Source organism: Emydura macquarii, unplaced genomic scaffold (genome assembly GCF_026122565.2).
Source record: "Emydura macquarii macquarii isolate MOO-44397 ecotype Brisbane River unplaced genomic scaffold, CSIRO-AGI_Emac_v2 contig_2205, whole genome shotgun sequence".
NCBI lineage: Eukaryota > Metazoa > Chordata > Testudines > Chelidae > Emydura > Emydura macquarii.
In genome coordinates this window covers 15,988,042-16,009,284 of record NW_027132342.1, presented here as the reverse complement: position 1 = coordinate 16,009,284, position 21,243 = coordinate 15,988,042, and the positions used below count along the sequence as shown (strand labels likewise).

The 21,243-nt window shown below is 49.2% G+C and overlaps 2 protein-coding genes across 3 annotated transcripts in view; both read right to left on the bottom strand.

Annotated features, from left to right (window-relative positions):
- The window catches only part of TRIOBP (TRIO and F-actin binding protein), a 33,739-nt gene extending 22,607 nt beyond the window's left edge, over window positions 1–11,132 (bottom strand). The window contains exon 1 of one of the 2 annotated variants that reach the window (XM_067559454.1): window positions 10,086–11,132. In XM_067559454.1, the coding sequence (XP_067415555.1) occupies window positions 10,086–11,126 (1,041 nt within the window). In that variant the 5' untranslated portion in view covers window positions 11,127–11,132. Of the gene's footprint in view, window positions 1–4,167; window positions 4,306–10,085 lie in introns of those variants that run through there. The other variant, XM_067559455.1, reaches the window with a different exon arrangement.
- Window positions 11,133–11,731: 599 nt separating this feature from the next.
- On the bottom strand, window positions 11,732–17,558 carry LOC137160385 (uncharacterized). The gene is made up of 7 exons (XM_067558950.1): window positions 17,436–17,558; window positions 15,456–15,598; window positions 14,826–14,949; window positions 14,011–14,212; window positions 13,109–13,505; window positions 12,171–12,303; window positions 11,732–11,758 (listed from the first exon to the last, which is right to left on the bottom strand). The coding sequence occupies exons 1-7, from the start codon at window positions 17,556–17,558 to the stop codon at window positions 11,732–11,734; spliced, it is 1,149 nt and encodes a 382-aa protein (XP_067415051.1).
- Between the last annotated feature and the right edge of the window lie 3,685 nt (window positions 17,559–21,243).

The window sequence follows — 21,243 nt, the reverse complement described above, 5'->3', positions numbered from 1 at the left end:
AGCGACCCCACAGTTGGATGTGTACGGGGGGAGTGTGGGAGGGAGAACACAGGGAGGGAAGTGGAACATAAAACCAACATACTGTGATGCACATGTGTTTGGTAGACAATACACCCCCCCCCCCACATACACACACACACACACTAAACCAAGGCATCCTGAGGTCACTGAGCAAAGCCAGCCCTGCAGTTGCTATCCAATCCCCACCCCATGTCCCCAGATGCAGTATGGCATCATTCTCTATCACACCAGATGTCCACATTGCACATTGCAGCTTCCCAGAAATTCATGGTGAGTAATAGATATCCCTGGACATTAGACAATAATGGAATCATGAGCAATAAGTAGCAAGGGCTTATGAAGAATAACTCTGGCCAGCCAAACCTAATTTTTGTAATGCATTAAAAAAAAAAAACAAAAAAAAAAAAAACACCCTCTAATGAATAGCACGGACACGGTACATGCCAAACTTGAATTTTAGTAATGCATTTGATTTAACATCTTTATGAAATCTTAACTAAAGAATCGAATGGCCTTGGATAAATACCATAGTCAGGCAGATTAAAACCCGACTACGATAGTAAAAAAAGGGCACTGATGATTTCTTTATCAACAGCAGTATAGTGAGAAAGAGGGGAGGTTGTCACAATGATCAGTGCTAGGTCTCCTCTTATTTGAGATTTACACTAGCAGAGCATTAATAATCATAGAGTTAATGGATATTAGCAGAAGATATTAAATTGGGAGGCACTGCAAACCCCAACAGGGGCATAGAAATGCTAGAAGACTTTGACAACACATTCTAACAACTGAACCAGGTTCTGACCCCCTACTCTAGCCCCCTATATCCAGTATAGGGACCATAAAGAAACCACGATGGCTCCAGGAAGAATTCCCCCAGCAAAGGAACAACATAAGGGGCCGGTACTGCTTCCTTTGCAGCTGCACATGTAGGGGTGACCAGGGTTAGGAGGGGTCTTGCTTGTGGCACTTTCTTTATAGCTATTCAGGGCTGCAAAGTGGCCCATAGGCAGTTGTGGGAGGCCGTCATAAGTTTTAGTTACAACAGCCCTCGGGCTGTTCTAACTTACAGCGGGGCTGGCACTTCAGAAGATGCAAAAGATAGCGTAAAGCCACCTTTGCCCTCTCTCCTCCACAAGCTGCACCTTCTGCCCCAGTACTCCCAGGGAGCACAGTATGGAATCTAGCCAATGGGCAGAAAATAATAAAAACGAGGTTCCACCAGGAACAGCATGGGATAACATGTCTGAGGAAAAATATTCTGGAACACAGAGATTCAGCAGGAGGAAGAAGCTGAAAAGCAGTGATGTTGAGTGGCCTTGGGGTGACAGCAGACAGCAAACTAGAGACAAGTTTGCAATCAGATATGGCAGCAAAACACAACCAGCCTTAAATGCTGTTTTAGGCTGCATGTACGGAGGCCTTGTGCAGGGACTACTTAGCTTTGGTGTGACCCCACCCAGAGCATTTCATTAATTTCTATACACCACGCTGCTAGAAAGATACTGAAAGTTGGAAGGGCTCCAGAGAAGACGTGATCAGGGGGGCTGGAATGACTGGCTTTACAATAAGAGAGCTGAATATGCCTAGCCTGGCTAAGTGATGACTATAGGGGACATGATAACAGCCTGCAAATATCTGAAGAATGTAAACACCAAACAAGGAAAGGAATTAGTTAGGGTGGTACAAGAGGTATAGCTAGGAATAAAGAATTAAGCAAAGAAAGGGAACATTCAGAAGACACTTCCACACAGTCAGGTCTGTTAGGCTATGGAATAGTCTGTCCAGGGCAGGGGCTGGGGGTGTGAAAGCCCCATCGCCTTAAAAGTTTAGGGCTTAAACTTTTAAAACCAGACTGGATAGAACCCTATGGAAGCATCCCACAGGGGACAATCCTACCCTGGCTGCAGGGAGAAGGATTGGGTGATCTGATGTTTTTTTTTTTCCAGTTCTAACTGCCAAGATCTTCCAAGAACTTTTCCAGTTTTAACTTCTTGGGAGCAGCAGCATCTCCTGCATTTTCCCAGATGCTCCCCAGGATCATTAGCCAGAACCAGCTCCATTTTCTCCACCATACACAGTGACTTTTGAAACATTTCAGCTCCAGGGAGACACCCTTCCCCCTCATCTTGTTAACATAAGGGAATTCACATGACAGACAGAGAACTTCGGATCGAAGGGAAGGAAAGCTGTTCCATGCGCCATTTGGTGGAAGCAGAGTTACTCTCCCCCTCTGGATGAAGGTCCCACACAGCTCCCAATTTCATTTGTGCTATGAAAACAAGTGGATGTTGTGCTCTGCCTAGCCCTGTGAGCACTGCCTGCAGGCACAGGGATCCACAGTCCAGCCTGTCACCTTCATTATTCCGCTGTGTTCACCAACCTTCCCTCAAGGGCCTAGGAACATTGGTCCCCTCCCCATACCACTCTCGGTAAAAAGAGGCAACCACTGCCTCTCCCCCAAACCACATCCTTTTGCAGTGTGTGCTGGAGGCAGCAGCATAGCAGGGTTTAGTGCAAGGGCCTCTTGCTTCTAAATAAAGCCCAGGTTCAAATCCTGACCAAGGTCATTAGCGATGCAAGTTTGGCATCTGTCCTCCTAGTTCCTGTGTGTGTGTCTCAGATCTACCCACCCTGCCCAGGACTGAAATATCTGAGGTGGGGATTAACACGCAGAGGTACTGCAGTTGAGGACTGAGATGAAGGGGTGGTGAGAGCCACTTGGACTGAACTAGCAGGGGGTGCCTGGATCAGCAAATCTGGGCAGAAGAGGAAAAGAACAGAGCTTTAGGCAAGGCATTTAAGTCAAGTCTTGGGTATCTAAACAGATGGAACCCAGCTCTCCTAGATATAAAAGTCTTTCCACCAGTCACAGGCACTACTTGGCTGTTTCTCAAGACAGATATGCTCTCCCCAAAGCAGGGAAAATACAGAGAAGTGAGAAGGAAGGAGGGGTTAGTGATGAGGGAAGAGTCACTCTATTATTTGGGCAGAGGGGTACAACGTGGCTTCTCAGCAGGGAGCTCTACTCCCACACTCAAACTGGGCAGAGTTCCCATGTCATCTGCCCCTTTCTGCCTGCCCCTGTATGGGGGAGGAGGAGGAAAAGGAGGGGTGTCACCAGGAAGGACAGGAAAGGCTGCAGGATGTTGTGAAGCTGCAAGGAAGCGCAGGCTGACAGCTCCTGACGGTGCTCAGGGTCAGCGCCTCCCAGCCTCCCTTCATACTCTTCCCCCGCCCCCCCCCCCATCCAGTTCCAGCAGGACTACCAGCCCACCCTCTCAAACGCCATGGGTCCCCCACGAGGCTGCAGCCCAAGACCCAGCCTGACTCAATCTTTATTCTTCTCTCAGACCGGGGTGTCTCACACTCCTCAAGCTGGGGAGAAGGGGGGGGGGGGGAAACAAACCTCACTGCCCTGTTCACTCATTCCTCCCCCAGCCCTGCACCCTCTGTGTGCAGGGCAAATACCCTCAGACACTCGCCTGGGCAGACTCTCTCTTCTATTACCAGCCGATGAGAGCTCGGACCCTGCTGTGTTCTACTGTCCCACTGCCATGCCTCGCCTGCTGGCGCTGGCTGCTCCCACAGGTGGCATCTTGCCTACAACCCCCTCCACACATGCCTCCTCTATTCCGCCCCCCCGACCCTCGCAGAGGCCTGGGTGCTGCCTCAAGACAAGCACTTGCCCCAGCTCCCTGGCACACAGCTGCTGCTCGATTTAACTTCCTGTTCAGAATAAAAGGCCACTGAAAACATCAGACTTGTGCAGTGGGAGGGGGAGGGGTACCAGCTGTGGGGGGAGGGGCGCATGCAGCCCAGAGGCCAGTTACTGGCGTGATGGGCGCCGGCCAAACGCTTCTTAAGCCGGCTGGGTTCTCCCTCTCCCGCGGAGCAGCGGAACTCAGCCTCACACACGCACCGAGCAGAAGAGGGGCCCCGGCCCGGCTCTACGGTCCCCAACACACGCACCCTTCGCCCCGGCCAGAACCGCGGCTCTAGCTCCCGCCCGACTCCCCCAGAGCTCCCGGGGCCGGGCTGCGGCCAGAGACGAACCCCTCCGCACGCAGTGCCAGGCCCAAAGGAGCAGAGCCAGGGAGCCGAGCCGAGCCTCCAGGATCCCCCCCCTCCGGGGCAGAGACTCACTGTCATGGTGCAGCGGGCGCCTCTGGCTGAGCGGGGAGCCCTGCCCGTGCAGCGACCTAGCCTCAGCGCCGCATCGCCCGCCCTTAACTTCCCCCGCGCGCCTCGCTCCCACCCAGCCCCGCCGCGAGCCGCCCAGAAACTTTTCTCTCCCCTCCCCCTCGGCTTTTTTTTTTTTTTTTTTTTTTTTAAACTTCCTGGGAGGGTCCCCCCAGCCAATGGGAGGGCGCGGAGCCGGGAGGGGCACTCGGCCGGAGGCCAATAGCCAATGGGGAGAGCGAGGCGGGGGAAAGGGAGGGGGATGGCCAGCCAATGAGGAAAGAGGCAGAGTTAGGCCAGCCAATGAGGAAAGAGGCAGAGTTAGGAAAGGGGAGCCTAAGGGATGAGCCCAGCCGCCGAAGGGTTAAAGCAGGTGAGGTGACCCCTGCCGGCGGCGGGAAGAGGTGTAGGGGGGGGCAGAGGGCGCCGGGCCCGCTGCAGGCAAGCCAGAACGTCTACCTCCCGCCCGCCCCGGCTTCACACTCAGCTCATAGCAGCGTTTCTCCACCAAAAGCTGAATTCACAGCAGACAACCTCCATGTAGCGCCTTGGCTCTTACTGCTTCCTCCCTCCTGCTCAGCAGGCCCGCCAGCCAGGAAAATGGTGCCTTGCCTCTAGCCCCACATAAATGGGAGCAGAAGAGCCACCTCCCACCTCTCTACAGAGATTTCATGAGATCGCAGGGCTCCAGCAGTAGCCAGGGACGTGGCTGAATGAACTGTAATTCCTGAAGGATCAGATTTGCCTCATACCTTGTTTGCTTCTGAAATTCACACCTTAATCCACTTGAATATCATTCATTTAGAAACATCTTCCCTCCAACTGACCGGCAGTACAAGCGGAATAAGGATAGCGAGTTTGCTCCTTTCTAACCACAGTATGGCTGCAGCTGGCAAGCTGCACACAAACCCTGGATGAGCCCTTGCTGTCTGTCCACCTGCAGAGTCCCCATCCTCTCCCAAGGTAGAGCTGCCTTTACCCATGCTAGCCCTTCCCCTTCCATCATCCCCATCATGTCCCATTACACTGGCTGATCTTTTGCCCCCTGCAGCTAGCCCCATAAACCTTGGAGAGAGGTACTGGGAAATTGGCACATGGTTACAGACATATCTGAGAAAGGATCACGTGCCCAGCAGATCCCCTGACCAATCCACATCTGTGGCAATCCCTTATAGAGAGACAAGCTAGGTGAGGTCATATTTTTTATTGGACCAACTTCTGTTGGTGAGAGAGACAAGCTTTTTGAGCCCTGTAAGTAAGTTTCCCCACATGTGAAGCTCAACTCTCTTACTAGAAAAAACAAGAGTTCTGTGTTGCTTTTGCTGTATACAGACTAACACAGCTACCCCTCTGGAACTCTCTTACTAGAAGTTGGTCCAATAAAAAAAGATTACCTCACCCACCTTGACTCTCTCATATCCCGGGACCAACATGGCGACAACTACACGATACCAGTCTATAAGTGACCAGGCAATTGCAGAGGCGGGTGATGTGTAGAAGGAAGGGTGGTCCTGTGGTTAAAGCAAGCATCAGACTGTGCTTCAGGAGGTCTGAGTCAATTCCTACCTCTATCACAGGCTTCCTACCGGACTTTCTGCAGGTAGCACTCATTCTCTGTACCACAGTCACCCTATCTATAAAACAGAGCTAATAACCTTTCCACAGCTCACAGCTTGCATCAATGGTGGTGGAGTGCACAGATACTCTGGTGACACGGGGCCATCAAAATGGATAGATAGATTAAAATCATGCATTTAAGTACTTTGGTACTATAGTGACAGGTACTACAGAAAACACTTGTGGTCTTACCCTTCCCACTTTCTGTGTCATCAGTCTGGGGCAAGAGAGGAGGACACCAAGAAAGAATAAATGCCAAGGAGGAAAGGGCACAGAATCTTTCCTCATGCCCCACTCTGCTTCCAGCTGCACGAGTGAGGCAAGTACTAAGCAATAAGCGGAGTCTGGAAGGGGAGGAGAGTGCTAGGCCTGCCACTAAGTGACAGCCTGATACTCAAGGCCATTAGCATTTCAATAGTCTCTGTTAGGGAGGTGAATGGGTGGGATAAAGGTGGGGAGGAGGAAAGATTTGAAAGAGGAAAGATTTGAACCCTAGCTACTGTTTAGAGAGAGCCAGGCTCAGTTCTCTCATACGGCCAGGGCACCAAGACACTGCAGCATTGATTACACTGAGAAGATGCCCCCTTACAATGAGGGGAAAACAAGCCAGAAACAAATTCAATGTTGTCAGCACAGAGAATACAAACTTCAGTAGAGGGACGCACACAGCCCCCCATACAGGCTGGCTGGCTTCAGAGATGGGGATGGGATACAGAGCCTATCAACTCTAGATTAAGAGTTTCATGGCTCAGAGGATGGGGAATGGCATCTGGGTCTCCCATTCAAATACAACCCTGGGGGACACTGAGTGCAAGGCAGGGTGGATAAAAATCAATGATTTTTTTTTTAAAAAAAATTTTAAATCAGTTTTTTTTTTTAATTTAGATCAGATTTTTTTTAAATCAATAAAATACTAAATTTCTCTAATTTCAAAAACAGTTACAATTAAATCTCACCACAAACATGCTAAACCTACACTTACAGTCTCATAAAAATGAATTAATGACTCTAGTCTGTCCAGCTTAACTACCAGCTCTTGCTTCTTGAAGGTTCTGGGCTTTCGGTTTCTGTTTCTCAGCAGACAAAAGTCATATGTGCAAAGAAAGACACAGGCTGGATAGGCTTGTTGTTCTGTGCTTATGTGGTGGTGGATCTGGGCCAAGCAAGGTAGAGGAGTTAGTTAAGACACTGTCTTAATGGCACACAGAGAATATTTTCATCGTTTGGTATTATTCACTCAATGCTGCAAATGTGGCAAAGATGAGAAGATATTTAGAAGAAGAGATGGAAGGATGCTCCTTAATAACATATGGCTGCAGTGCCCATTTAATGCATCTTTTAGCCAAAGACTTAACTATGTCTTCTCCAGGAATAAAAGAAAATGTTGCTGATGTCACAAAATACTTCCGTAACAACCATTTTGCTTCAGCTTCACTGAAGAGAGCAGGAAGATCCAAACTAATTCTCCCTCAAGATGTTCCATGGAATTCTGTGGTTGATTGTTTTGAACAATTTATTAAAAACTGGCCTATTCTCATAAAACTTTGGGAAGAAAACAGTAATAAAATAGATGGAAGTATCTCATCCAAAGTATCTAACACTGGATTAAAGAGGACTGTAGAGGATATGCTCAGTATACTGAAGCCTATATCCATAGCCTTAAACTTCAGATAAATTGTTGCTGCATTGCTGATGCTGTCGAAACTTGGAAGGCACTTCAAGAGACATTGAAGAAAGAAATACCTCACCAGAAAGCTAAAATTCAGGCAATAAAGAAGCGAATGAATCAAGCACACACGCCACCTCATTTTCTTGCAAATATTCTCGACCCCAGATATAAAGGCAGATGCTTAACTTCCAATGCTGCTGCTGCTGCCACGGCATAAGCATCTCAAAATCACTCCTCAGTTATGCCAGTCATAATAAATTTCAGGGCTGGAGTGGAACCCTTTAAACAGTACATGTTTACTGATGATGTTTTGAACAAAGTCACTCCCCTGAATTGGTGGAAATCATTAGCCAGGCACCTTGAAACAGAGTTCCTTCAGTTACTAAGCCAACTTTTCACAGCAGTAGCTTCCTCTGCAGGCACAGAGAATATTTTCATCATTCGGTATTATTCACACAAAGCTAAGAAATCGACTGGGAGTTGAAAAAGCAGGAAAATTAGTATTTCTGTTTGAATCTACGAATAAAAATGACAGTGGGAGTGGGGAAGATGAGAGCTAGTTGTAGAAGTTTTAAGGTCCGCATACGTCTACTATTGTGATGATCTGTCTGTTAGAGTTAATAAAATTTGAAAATAAAAATTTAAGGACAGCCATCGGCTGGCAACTCAGGACACTGCTGTAATTGCAAATGTTAAACATTTATGCAACATTTAAGGTTTAGTTTAATCAAATATAAGTGCTATTGTGTTTGTATGTGTGATTTAGTTCTTAGCGTTCCTAATGTACTGCTGCTGCATCTGCAGCTTGACAGAGGTAATATTATGTACTATTTTCTAAATCAATAAAAATCAAGTTATCTAAAAAATTACACAAAATATACCCTCCTAGATGTTGTAAAATGCTGTATCAAGTTGTAAATTAACATGTTTTAGTGATCCGATTTGCACCATTGTTTAAGAAATATGTGAAGAAGTATCAGTGGGAAACTTGATTTAAATCAATGATTAAAATCGCCTTGTTTTAAATCAATCCACCCTGGTGCAAGGCATTCCCATCTGATGGCTGTCAGATACTTCTTGTGAAATGAGTTTATAAGTCACAGTCCAGAAGATGCCCACACCCTGTCACATACGTACCCTCATGATCCCCCTGCATTGGCCCCCTCCTTGACACTCAGCTGAGGTGTGAATGGGCCACGGAGACAACTCCCCTCCCCTTTCTCCAGAGGAGATCTTTCCAGAGGAGGGCTAAGACACAATGAGCAGGAGGGAGGAAGGGAAGAGGGCACTGCTACTGCCCACACAGCACAGGACCTGGGTTCAACAGAAGATTCAGGCTCCAGGATTATCAAGTAAACTGGTACCTTCCATCAGCATCAAATTCACTTAAGAGATAACTACTAAATCCCAAGAGCATTGGCACAATAAATTATGTTTGATTCTATTTGTAAAGTAAGCTCCCCTCCCACCCCACACTAGTCAGCTACATCTTATCATAGGATGAGAGTGAGAGAGAGAGAGAGACTGGGCTGCGCTCAGCACTTGGAGCCAGAAACTTTTGCATTTTAAACCCAGTTTAAACAGTCAGTTCTGCCACCGACTCCCTCTGTCACCTGGGGCACATCACTTTGCCTCTCTGGGCCTCAGTTTCCCCACCTGTGAAATAGGGGGAGTGGTGTTTCCCTGCCTTATGGAGGTGTTAGAAAGACTGATTAGTGTGTGTAATGTGCTACAGATCATGGGAAATGGATTAGGAGAGAGGAGATGCCGTTGCAGATAGATTTACCCGCCTCACACAACAAACAGCAATTCAGTGCTTCACAGCTGCCTTTCAAGCAGAGACTCGCTCAGTGTCAGAGAGAGAGAGAGAGGTGCTGCATGCTGAGATAGCACCTGCATGAGAAGCCAGCTAGCCTTTGTCACAGAGAATGGCCCAGCCAATTCCCCGTCACCCCACTCACTCTGGGACCTTCTGAGCAGGTTCCCCCATGCACGCACGCACACACCACTTTCTCTCCATCCCCTCCCATCCCACTTTCCTCCTCAGTTTCTGAAGTACTTTGTTGCGTTGCCCATTAGTGTTCAGATAAACATCTTGGCTTCCCAGGGAACCAGCACTGCTGAGGCATCGGGATGTGCCTTGATTTAGTGGGGACTACAGGGAAAGAAATCAGGATCTAAGCCCTAGGATTCTCCACAAGCATCCTTCCATGTTCTCGATAAGCATCCATGTTCTCGATAAGCATGTCCCCATCTCCCAACACACTCCGGGGGAAATTTATCCCCGCTGTGCTGAGGACAAAGCCCTCTTCATTCAGGTCAGGAGGGGACACCAGAGAAAAGGGAAAAATGCAGGGGGAGGGCTCTATTTCTGTCCTGGCCAGCAGGAGGCATCACAAGGAATGGGACAGAGCTGGACACCAGAAGAGACGCTAACCTCTGTGCTATTCATTGAGTGGACTGCAAGGAATGGGATTCTCCAGCTCTGGGGAAACTGAGGATTGATTCCCAGGGTGTGGATCAGTTGGGGGAGGGGCTCCCATCAGCCACTGGTTCCCTCAGATCAGGGCTTCCACTTCTCCACAGATCTACTCACTTGATGCAAGAGGTTCTCCTCTTTCTCACTGTCTTTCTCCAATTGCTTCTCTGAGCTCGGGCCTAGGGACTGCTCCTGGCTCTTCCAGTCATTCTCTGGACTTCCAGGGCTTTTCCAATTGGTCTCTGGTTGGTGTCCTGAGCTCACTGAGTACAGGTATTCTCTTTGGCTTCTCCAGTCCCTTTCCAACTGTTGCATTGGATTCATGTGGCACAAGGACTCTTCCTGGCTCCTCCAGTTGTCCTCTGATCTTTGAGTTTGACTCCTGGGGTGCGGGGCCTCTGCCGAGCTCTTCCAATCCCTCTCTGGTTGCCTGGCTGGGCTTCTGGCACGCAAGGCCTCTCCCTGGCTCCTCCAGTCCCTCTCTGGTTGCCTGGCTGGGCTTCTGGCACGCAAGGCCTCTCCCTGGCTCCTCCAGTCCCTCTCTGGTTGCCTGGCTGGGCTTCTGGCACGCAAGGCCTCTCCCTGGCTCCTCCAGTCCCTCTCTGGTTGCCTGGATGGGCTTCTGGAGTGCAAGGCCTCTCCCTGGCTCCTCCAGTCCCTCTCTGGTTGCCTGGCTGGGCTTCTGGAGCGCAGGGCCTCTCCCTGGTTCCTCCAGTCCCTCTCAGGCTGCCCAGCTGGACTCACAGGGCACAGTGATTTGCCCCGGCTCTTTTGGTCACTCTCTGTGCATTTCCCTGGACTCACAGGGTAGGGTTTCTGCTCTAGGCTCTGTCGCTCACTCGCTGCATGTTTCCCAGCATTCATGGGGTGCCAACGTTCTCCTGGGTCTTTCCACTTTCGCTCGGTGCTCGTCACTGGACTCACAGGGTGGGTCTCTCGTGGGCTTTTCCAGTTGCTCTGTGTGTGCTTCCCAGGACTCACGGATCGCAAGTGCCCCCCTTGGCCAGTCCCGCTGTTATCTGAGCTTTTCCCAGGGTTCGTGTGGTGCAGGGAATCCCTCTGGCTTCTCCAGTTACTATCTGTGCGTTTCCCAAGGTTTGAGGGCTGAAGGGGCACCCTTTCTCGGTCTGTGCATTTATCTGTACTCATGTGGCACATGGACTCCCCACGGTTCTTCCAGCCTTTCTCCGATTGCCGAGCCGGGCTCACTGAGCGCAGGGCCTTTCCTTGGCCTCTGCCGGGCTGCTCCAGCTGCCGTGGGAGTCTCTTGTTTCCCTAGAGATATCAGAGGAAGGATAAAGGAGTGAGTTCTCTAACTAGTTTATCCACATCCCCCATGCAAATTGAGGAACGGGGCAATTAGCACGTGGAGACCATTCAAATCATAGGTTCATAGATTCCAAGGCTAGAAGGGACCACTGTGATCATCTAGTCTGACCTCCTGTATAACACGGGCCGGAGAACTGCCCCCAAATGATTCCTGTATGAAATAGGATATTTTTCTACAAGATCTGCTCTATCTAGATTTAAACATTGCCAGTGATGGAGAATCCACCACTCTTAGTAAATTGCCACAGTGGTTAATTACCTTCACTATTAAAAAATTACATGTTATTTCCAGTCTGAATTTGCCTACCCTCAACATCCAGCCATTGGATCTTGTTACTGATAGCCCACAAAGCAAGGGGCACTACTGTATGCCAACAGGTCCACTGTATTCCAGAAGGGCGCAGTAACAACACACCAGCAATTCAATTCTCTACCTACTTACTAGCAGGGCTTAGCTCCGCCTACAGAGGGAACTTTCAAACATCAACATGCCTTATGCTCCAATAGGGGGCAGTGGAGCGCACATGCAGCTGCGCACACGCAAAGCATGTGGCCCTTCTCACCCAGTGAAGGGGACTGATAATACACAGGAACAGTGGTCTAATTTTACAATAGGGGGCAGAAGCGAGGCACACAGACGGGATGGGGAGAGAGAAGGATCTGGGAATCAGGTGGTGTGTGGAGAGGGAGAAGTGGAGGGGATAGTAAGAGAAGGCAGAGTTGTGCGGCAGAGAGAGAATGGAAAAGGTGAGGGGACAAGAGACAGCTTGGGAAGGGCTCTGCTGAAAGGAAGCCAGGGCTGGGCCAAGTTTACTGCTATCTGGCTAAGGAAGGGGCTGGTACTGGAATCCCACCACAAGTCCAGCAACTCACCTCTCTGTACAAGGTGGGGCTGGACTGCCTCCTGCCTAATCGGCCACCTTTGGCCAGCACTGGGGTCTTGCCATCCAGCCGATCCAGGAGGCCCTCCTCCAGGGCCTGGAATGCCTCCAGCGTCTCAGACTTCCTAACAGCCACACACAAAGACAATCACAGTTGCTCTTCCGTCTGGGCTTCAAGAGGCCCCCAGCCCAGCTCTAGCACTCACAGATCACAGCAGGACAGAGACTGTGGTATTATATTTCTGAGTTTGGGCTCCCAGCTCCATCAGAGTCTGACATCAACTGCTCCGTGCCCTCCTCCCATCCTCAGCTCTCCTCTACATCAACCGTCCCTCCAGGCTCTGCACTCCTCAACTAGCTGCATCTCCTCATACCCAATATACTCCCTTTCCTTGTTTCTCCAACGATCCCTAATCATACTCTCCACCTGCCCCCTCATACTTTGTACCCCAATAATGCTTTCCACACTCCATCTACCCCTCCTATTTCCCTCCCCATCCACCATGCTGCCCACTGTTTTTACTTCCACACATGCTCTCTATCCACCATCATCTCTCCCTCCCCATTTATACTCTGACCTCTTACACTTGCTATTCCCTGCATTTCATCTCTGCACAACTCCCCATATCCTCACCCCGCCAGCTACGTGCACTATAACTGGAACACTCAGATCTGGAAGTTCTCAGGAGTCTCCTCATGGAGCCCTGCCTCAAGCCCCATCTCCACTAGTCTTTAAAATGAGTTTAAACATGACTCTCTAACTCAGCGTGAGCACCAATGGCAGGAGCTGACTTTCAAGCACTCAGCAGAGCTGTGGGTGCTCACATACCTCCAAAAATCAGACCTTTAGTGATACCAATCTCGGGGCAGCTCACTTGTCTCACCTGGAAGTGAGGTGATGGTGTTAGCACCTCCCACCCCATGTCTCACCTGCGCTCGTATCCAAAGATCCGTTCCACCTCTGCCCGGCCTGGGCTCCGAGTGCGGGAGCTGCTGCGTTCCTGTTCAAATGCCTCCCTGTGGCTGATCCGTTTGGGCTTGGGCAGATCAGCCAGCACTGTGTACTCCTGCCGCACCAGGCCATGTCGCCCCTCGCTGCTGCCACTTGTGCACCCACGCAAGTCAGAGTCAAAGGAGCTGACGGAGGAAGTGAGATGCCTGCCAGTCCTTACCGGGTCACTGTGTGTGGGCAAGGTGCTGCGGCTGGCTTGTGGCGGGGAGGAGACCCAGTTGGGGTCAGATTTACGGCGTTCCAGAGAGAAATAGCTGCTGTCCAGCTGATGCTTTGCCCAGCCATCCCCAGGGATCTGGTTCATAGGACTGGATGCTAGGAGTGAAACAGATGATTGAGGTTAGGACAGCTCCAAGAGGCAGATACACCTCTCCCTCACACAAGAACTATGTGGCCTGAACCAGCAGTGTGATACAAAGTGAATATTGGGATGAATGTCAAAGACAACCCAGAACTGCAGGCACCAGGCTGGGTTGAGGAGCACAGGAACATCCAGCCTTTAGTCACCTGGACACTGGGAAGCACAGAGACTCCAAAGCCAGAACTGCACAGACATTGGGTTGAGAACTGCAGGAGCGACTGAGAAGCACAGGGACACTGGAGCAAAACTGCATGGACCCTGGGCCCTGTTATTACTAGAGGCCAGCTGAGATTGGGGCCACATTCTGCCACGCACTGTACAGAGTAAGACACTCCCTGCCTCAAAGAGGTTACAATCTAAACAAAGCCTTGAATATAGGCCTTGAAAAGCAGCCCCATGTGGAGAGCAAGCCACCTATATCCAGAACTATAGTCTACAGTGGGAGCAAACCAAACATACCTGCTTTCCGAGGAGAGATTTCTTTCATGAAGCTCTGGGACTCTGTTCTCCCCCAGGATCCAAAGGAAATAGCCTGACCCCACTTGGATCTGTCTAGCTGCAGGGCTCCAGTCTGCACCTCTTTCCTTTGGCCCACGTAATTCATCATGTTTTGTTTGTCCAATCCCAAAATGCTATCCAGCAGCCTTGTCATTTCCCAATCCTGAGGAACAAAACAGACCATGTCAGTACAAAGAATGCAGAAAGCTACTGTTCCAGCCTTTCCTTGCTATGGGGAATGGTGCAGGTGTATTTGCTGTGTGGAACTCACAGCCACTTCAATCTCAGGCTCTTCCGGTAGGAGGCACTGCAGGGAGCAGTACAGACATGCTAGCTATAGGGAGCGCACAGTTACTCCATGACCAACCTCTTATCGTCAGCAAGCATGATAGGGAATGGTGTTGGAATGCTGGCTTGGGAAAGCAATCAGCTATTTGTGCCCCAGCCAGTAGGGGGTGTGCTGTGGGGAATGGTGTGAGCACGGAGGATAAAATGTGGTCTCCCAGTATTAGCTGATGTGTTCTTTAGGGGAGTTTACTTTGTGGGTGTTAAAGATCCCTTGCGATTGTCCCTATGACATCAACATCTATTCCGCCTCACCCCCAATTAACTAGCACTCTGCAGTTCCCCATGATATCTCAACACGGGCCTATTTACCCTCTATGTCTGGGACTCTGCATGTCTCAGAAGGAGGCCATGGGAAAGTGAGGCTGAGGGGTTAAGGCACAAGGGGAATAAAACAGGCCAATCCAAATGACAAGACAACTCCATCTCACCCTGGAGAGCACGGCGCTGGTTCCAGTGTTGGCCTTGGTGCTGATATCAGTACTGGTGCTGGTTTCTCCATGCTTGCCCTCAGCCCTGCTGCTAAGTTGGTTGTACACCAAGCTCTCCTGCCAGCTGTGAGGCAGGTAAACACAAATGGCTGGTGGTGAGGGAGGGGTGACTGTACAGCTGAGTGTGTTACCTGCTCACGCACGGAGAGCCGTGTGAGTGAGGCACTGCTGAAACAGCCCAGATTAAACAGCCCTAGAGACCCAAGTCCTCAATCCCCAGGTCAGGCAGAGGCTGGGCAGGGCCAGCAAGGGCTCCTCACACGTCGCAATGCTCTGGAGAGGCTAAGGAAGAGGGGAGTCCAGTCTCTACGGCCCACTCAGTCCTTGGCTTCTACTGAGGCTGCCGGTGAGGAGCCTGGCTGGTGCCACTGATGAGGGTTTTTTTTTCTTTCCAGAATTTGCCCTATCTGCCCATTGCACAACAGGCAGGGATCCATAGTAAGACGCCTACCTCCCTTCTCCTATCATGGGATGACATCTGATCCCAACCCCCTCCCCTTATTATTTATAGAGAAGGGATCAGGGTCAGGGAAGTGCTTCCAAGTGTCACCTCCCCGGTGCCATACTCACCTCTCAGTCCTGTCCTCCAAGCCCGCACACACATACAACTCACATTGGGGAACTAAGATGCACAGGGGGTCCCAAGGTCCACCTGGGTCTGGCCCACTGGTGGCATCGTCAGGGGGGGCCTCCACAGCATGTTCCTCTGGCACCTGTGGGGAGCAGGGAGATGTTCTGGTGACTCCACCGTTCCAAGGGCTCATGGGGAAGCTGCCTTTCTAATCACTCTCAATCTCCCCCAAGAGGTCCATTCATTCCTACATTGCGTCTCAGGGCACCTCCCTAACACCAGTCTGTTTCCAGGGGTGCTGGATGCCCTCACTGTTCCATGACCTCTCACATTCAAGCTGTTCTTCTCCTACCTCAGCAGCCCAGAGAAGCCTAGCAAGGCCCTGTTTGATGCTGGAACTGTTAACTTCCGTCTCCCTGGGTTGCAGTCATCCCAAGACGAACATCCCAGGGGAGCCCCAGGGCTTAGCTTGATCAGATAAGTGCCCTCTGATACAGGTGTCTCTTGGCAGACTCACAGGACAAGTGGGACATGCCAGAGTCTGGCTTCGCTCAGTATTGCTATGAGTGATCAGACACTGCCCATCATACAAGAACCAATGCCCCGGTATGTGGGAACTGCTCATTGCTTGCGTTCCTCTGCCTCTGGAGGATTTTTGACAAGGTTCCATGTGCAAGGTTCCTGAGGGAGGAAGGTGTAGTCAGAAGGGAGGATTGGAGCTAAAGCCCCTCCCTCCCTGGCTCTATAAGGGCTCTGGCATTTTCCCAGCATGCTGGCCTCCCCCTTCTCCCCAGCCCAGTTACCTTCCCAGCGTAGCAGCAGCAAGGGGGAAGGTTCCTAGCAGCCTGGCTGTCAGCGCTGCTTTCCCTCCATTGTGTCGCCAGCGCCAGATTCGCTCAGAGGAGACAGCTCTGAGCAGATCACAGGCAAGGCGGAGGTAACTCTAGAAGCCCAGGGCTGGAGAGAGTGGGAGCCTCATTACTATTTCATAATCCCAGGCTGATCACTCCCAGAGAACAATGAACAACACGAAACCCTCTGTTAACATGAAACCAACTGGCACCCCATGCTGGGATGGAGCGTCACACTCCTCCGCTAGCAGCAGGGCAAGGAGCTGGCAGGTGACACACCTGGCCTTCGTTCGGCGCATTTCTAAAGTGAGCTTGGCACTGATTAAATGGGTCTGATCAACAGACCTGGAGACCAAAGTCTTCTGTCCCCCAGATGTATAGCACAGTCAGATGCAATGTGAACGTCATCGGCACCAGCCCTCACTAATGCACCTCGCCCTGCCCTGGGGATGAGAAGAGAGTTTGGTCTCCATCATCCGTTCAGACCTTGGCTTCTCTGCTGAGACTGTCAGCCAGGGGACCAGTCAGGGTCAGTTGTGATGTGGGCACCACAAACCATCAGTCCCCACTAACTCGGGATGATTCAAGCAGTGACAAGGTGAAAAGTTCTGTATTCTTTCCCCATTCCGCACCAATGGCTTTCCTCTGACCAACAAGAGAAAGATTTTAAATACACAGCAGCACCCCCGACATACAAATAGCTTTAAGATTCCAACTGCATCCCGATCTGTATCAGCCCCGCTATTCCAGTCCCACCTTTCCCCCATACATACTATCCACCGATGCATCTCAGTCCTGACCTGCCCCACTCCGTTATTCCAGTACTGAGATTCCCCACACCTCTGCCAATGCACCTCTTCAACCCTAACTTCCAGCCTTCCCTCCCCATTGGTACAGCACCAGTCTCCTCTTTGACGAGGGCTCAGAATTCACCAGAGCACTAGGCCGTGTTTAAATGATGGATTCTGTGCACCCAGGAAATCTTTCTCCCATCTCAGTGAAATCCAAAAAGCTAACTGGGTGGCTAGGTTGAGAATTTGCATCAACTCAGCTCAGGTAGTCACAGCCCAAAACAATGGAGCCTCTCATGAAATATTCATAGCCCTCCAGGTCACATGATAAGCTCACCTGGTTGCTGGGTTCAATGGGCTGGTGGGCACCAACTGCCCGAAAACAATTCTGGCATCGGGTCTTGGCAAACACATTGGCCTCAAAGTTCTCACAGGGGGCATTCTCTGCAAAATCTGACATAGCCCCATGCCAGGGGAAAGATGTTTCCTCAGGTGTACTGCTTTAAGAAGGTAACTGCAAAGAAAAAGAAGCAATAAAGGACAGGGGATGATGGATCATGTGATGATTGCCTGTTCTGTTCATTCCCTCTGAAGCACCTGGCATTGGCCACTGTTGGAAGACAGGACACTGGGCTAGATGGACCATTGGTCTGACACAGTATGGCCGTTCTTATGTTCTAAGAGACTAGACAATTCAATACCGAGGAGTTCTAATCGAAGGCTCCATTAGAAGGGGGAGCTTTATTAATTGCCTGTTCACTGTCCCTGACAGGGAATGTTTTGATCTTGGGTTCCTTAGAAGGGGAAATATCAATATGCCAGTGTAGCTGGGCAGGAAATGTTCCTATCTGGGGCTCTTTTAGGAGGGGAAATTATATTACCATCTCACTGATTGCTGGTGGAATGGCCTGGTTTGAGTCTTCTTTAAAAGGGATGGGATATATTAATACCTTCCAGCAGATGTCCTGATCTGGGGATCCTGCAGAAAGCAAAAGAGAGGATATCTTCCTGAGTGATCATGTGCTTGTAAGGAATACCTGCAAGTGCTTTAGGACTTTTAGAAACCTGCTTGACTTTTCCCGAGCTAATTTGTCAAGTGATAATATTTCAGATTTGTGGGATATTTAATAGCTACAATGCACCAAAAGTGGTCTTAGGAGCCATGCTTTACTCCCAAAGACTGCCTATCTCAGCACGGGCTGGGATACTCCAGATGCCATATATCTACCCTCCCCTTCAGGGGTACTCTTCCTGTGGAGCATTTTGCCCAGTTGCTACTCTGTAAAAACTGTCTGCCAAAGACAGCCAGCTGAGCTGCTATGCAGCTTCTCCTCTCATCATCAGAACTTAGATCAGTGCTGCTGACCAAGCAGAGGTTTAATTTTCTCTCCCAAGCATCCAAATTATCCAAACTAACTTAAGATACAGTTTTCTTATAGTAACTGTTGCACTAATTCACTGTGGGTGCAAGGTTAATCACACCCGATATCCACTTCTTAGCTTCACAGGCTCACTCCCCAAACCAGCTCTACATGATTTTTAGCTTGTTTTATCACCATGCAGTGTGCTTAGAATTGGCATGGGTAGACATTTGGTTGGAAGGGCAGAAAGAAAAAAACACTTGCATCCACACCCAATTCCAGGCCACGGAATAAAACATGTTTTCTGGGCTTTTGCTGACTGGGGCAGATCATTTCCTCTCTCTGTGCCTGAGGCTCCCCATCTGTAAATTGGGGAGGATACCCACTCTTTGAGATCTATGGCAAAAAAGCACAACACAAGGGCTGTGATTATTAATACATAACATAAAAACAATCAGCTCATAATAATGCAACATAGTCACCATACAGTAGAGGGATATATTATAAACCAACCCTCTCCTGCCCCCTGTGCACACCCCATAGACAGCTCTGTTACCTTGCACCAGCTCAGGCCCCGCTCCAGCTCATCATCTGCCGCTGCCTTTTTTTTTTAAACAATGAATGTAAACTTTCCCCGGGGAGTGCAGGAAGGCCGCGCCCAGAAGTCTGTTTTTGATTGGCAGCTGGGAGGCAGCTCATTTGGATGCTGCTCTCTGAGTGGCTCCCTGCAAAAGGGCGGGGAGGGGATGATTTGGAAATGCAAGGACCTCCTAAACTTTGCTGCTAGCCTGGTGTTGTGACTTTAAGTGGGATGGATTTTACTTCTGAGCCCATGTTTTGTAACCCACGTTGCAAAGATACTGGGCATGGGGTGATTATTGGTGGGTTTTGGGGGGTGGTTTTTTGGCTTCTTCCCCTCCCTTTGGAATATTAGTCTTCATGCCAGCTGCTAGCTAGGCTGATGATCAGTGGAAGGCTGTCCTTGATGGAAAGATGACAAACGGATGTAGAGGCTCATTTTCCTTATTTAAAACTGCCTCTCTTTTCAATTCATTAAGTTTCCTTTCTCTAGATTCAGGTGGCCCTTGTCTCCTTTATTCCATCGGTTCAGCTGCCCCACACTTTTCTTTTCTGACTGGATTTATTTAAAGCACACTCTAGGACATAAAACCATGCCAGATGCCCACTGTAGTCACTCCAGAGCAGTGGCAATGCAAGTTTCTGCACACGCTCTCAACAGAAATCTCCAGCAACATCTGCTTGTTCATGCAAATGTGTAAATCTTGCTGTCACATCTGCAAACCTCTGCATAAGCAAGCAGATAAATAAACTCAAGTGTAGCTGAACATGTGCAAAAGTCCACCGTATATGCACACATGTATAAACCTGTGCACGCACACATACATAAATCTGCATGCATGTATGCACCCATGTAAAACTGCATGCACATGCACATGTAACCATATATGCATAGGCACACATGAACATAACTTTGCATGCATGTAAATAAGGGGGAGGATGATCATAACATTTCCTCTTTAGATGAGGAGCTACACTGGCATGTTAATTTCTACATGCCAGCAGAATAGGCAGTGGGTTTTGAAGACACTTTCTCCTTAAGGGCCGAAATGCATTTATAAATGACTGAAGGAAAACCAATACTCCTTCACTCGAGGGAGGCTCTGACTAACCTCTGGAAAATTTTAGTTACAGACAAATGATGCCTAGCCTACTGCATGATACATATGGCCAGTACTATACTCGGCACTTGGCCGTCCTTAACCACTCACACCCAAGACCTGACCTATTTACTTCAGAGCAGTCTGATTCCAAATCCTGCAGCATAGTCCCTGGATTTTGCATGACTGATGCAAAAGACTGGGGATCATGCAGTGATGATTTACATTATAAATGGGGTGTATCTTTTTAAATGAATTAAATATGAAAATGAACAACACAGTTGACCTGTGCTCGTGATTTTAATATAAAATACATTAAATCCTCTCATTTAATCATTGTTTCTGCATGCCATCGATTTTTGTGTGGACAACACAAAACTGTAGCAAAGAAATTGTCAGCAGCGAGAGCTGGAGCTTTTGGCAACATGTGGGAAGCCATCAAAGGTATTTTAGAGATATGGAATAAGCAAAGGAACTGGGTATTACTACTAAGGTGATTGGCAGTGAAATAGTTAACAGACATTTAAATGGTCATTGTTTGGTTCAGTGTTAACATGCTAGTGAAAGTGGGGTAGTTCACAGCTATTATTTCAGGCTGGCTACAGACTCAGGAAGACAACACTGGGTCAAGTTTGCACTTCATTCATGCTTTTAAGATTTTTTTCACAACCCTAGGCCTACAAATACACTTTTGTTACAATGCTCACTTTATGAAACCTGAGTGGCTAACACTCCCACCTGCATAGATTCCTAGGCCAGAAGAGACCATTGTGATCATCTAGTCTGATATCCTATATAACACAGGCCATAGAACTTCGCCACAGTAATTCCTAGAGCAGACCTTGTAGAAGAACATCCAATCTTGATTTTAAAATTGTCATTGATGGAGAACCACCCACCATCCTTAGTAATTTACACCTTACTTCCAGTCTGAATTTTTCTAGCTTCAGATTCCAGCCACTGGCTTGTTATACCTCCTTTTATTAGATTAAGCAGCACATTATTAAATATTTGTTTTCTCTGTAGGTACTTACAGACTAATTAAGTCATCCCTTAACTTCCTCTTTGTTGAGCTGCTTGAGTCTATAATTATAAGGCATGTTTT

Bases quoted from the DNA above. Each gene is read 5' to 3' on its own strand.
- LOC137160385 (XM_067558950.1), bottom strand. From the start codon at position 17,558: ATGTCAGATTTTGCAGAGAATGCCCCCTGTGAGAACTTTGAGGCCAAT. The intron at 15,599-17,435 runs GTGAGCTTATCA...TGCTCCCCACAG, and splicing joins CCATTGAACCCAGCAACCAG to GTGCCAGAGGAACATGCTGT. The intron at 14,213-14,825 runs GTGAGATGGAGT...TTTGTTCCTCAG, and splicing joins CCAGCGCCGTGCTCTCCAGG to GATTGGGAAATGACAAGGCT.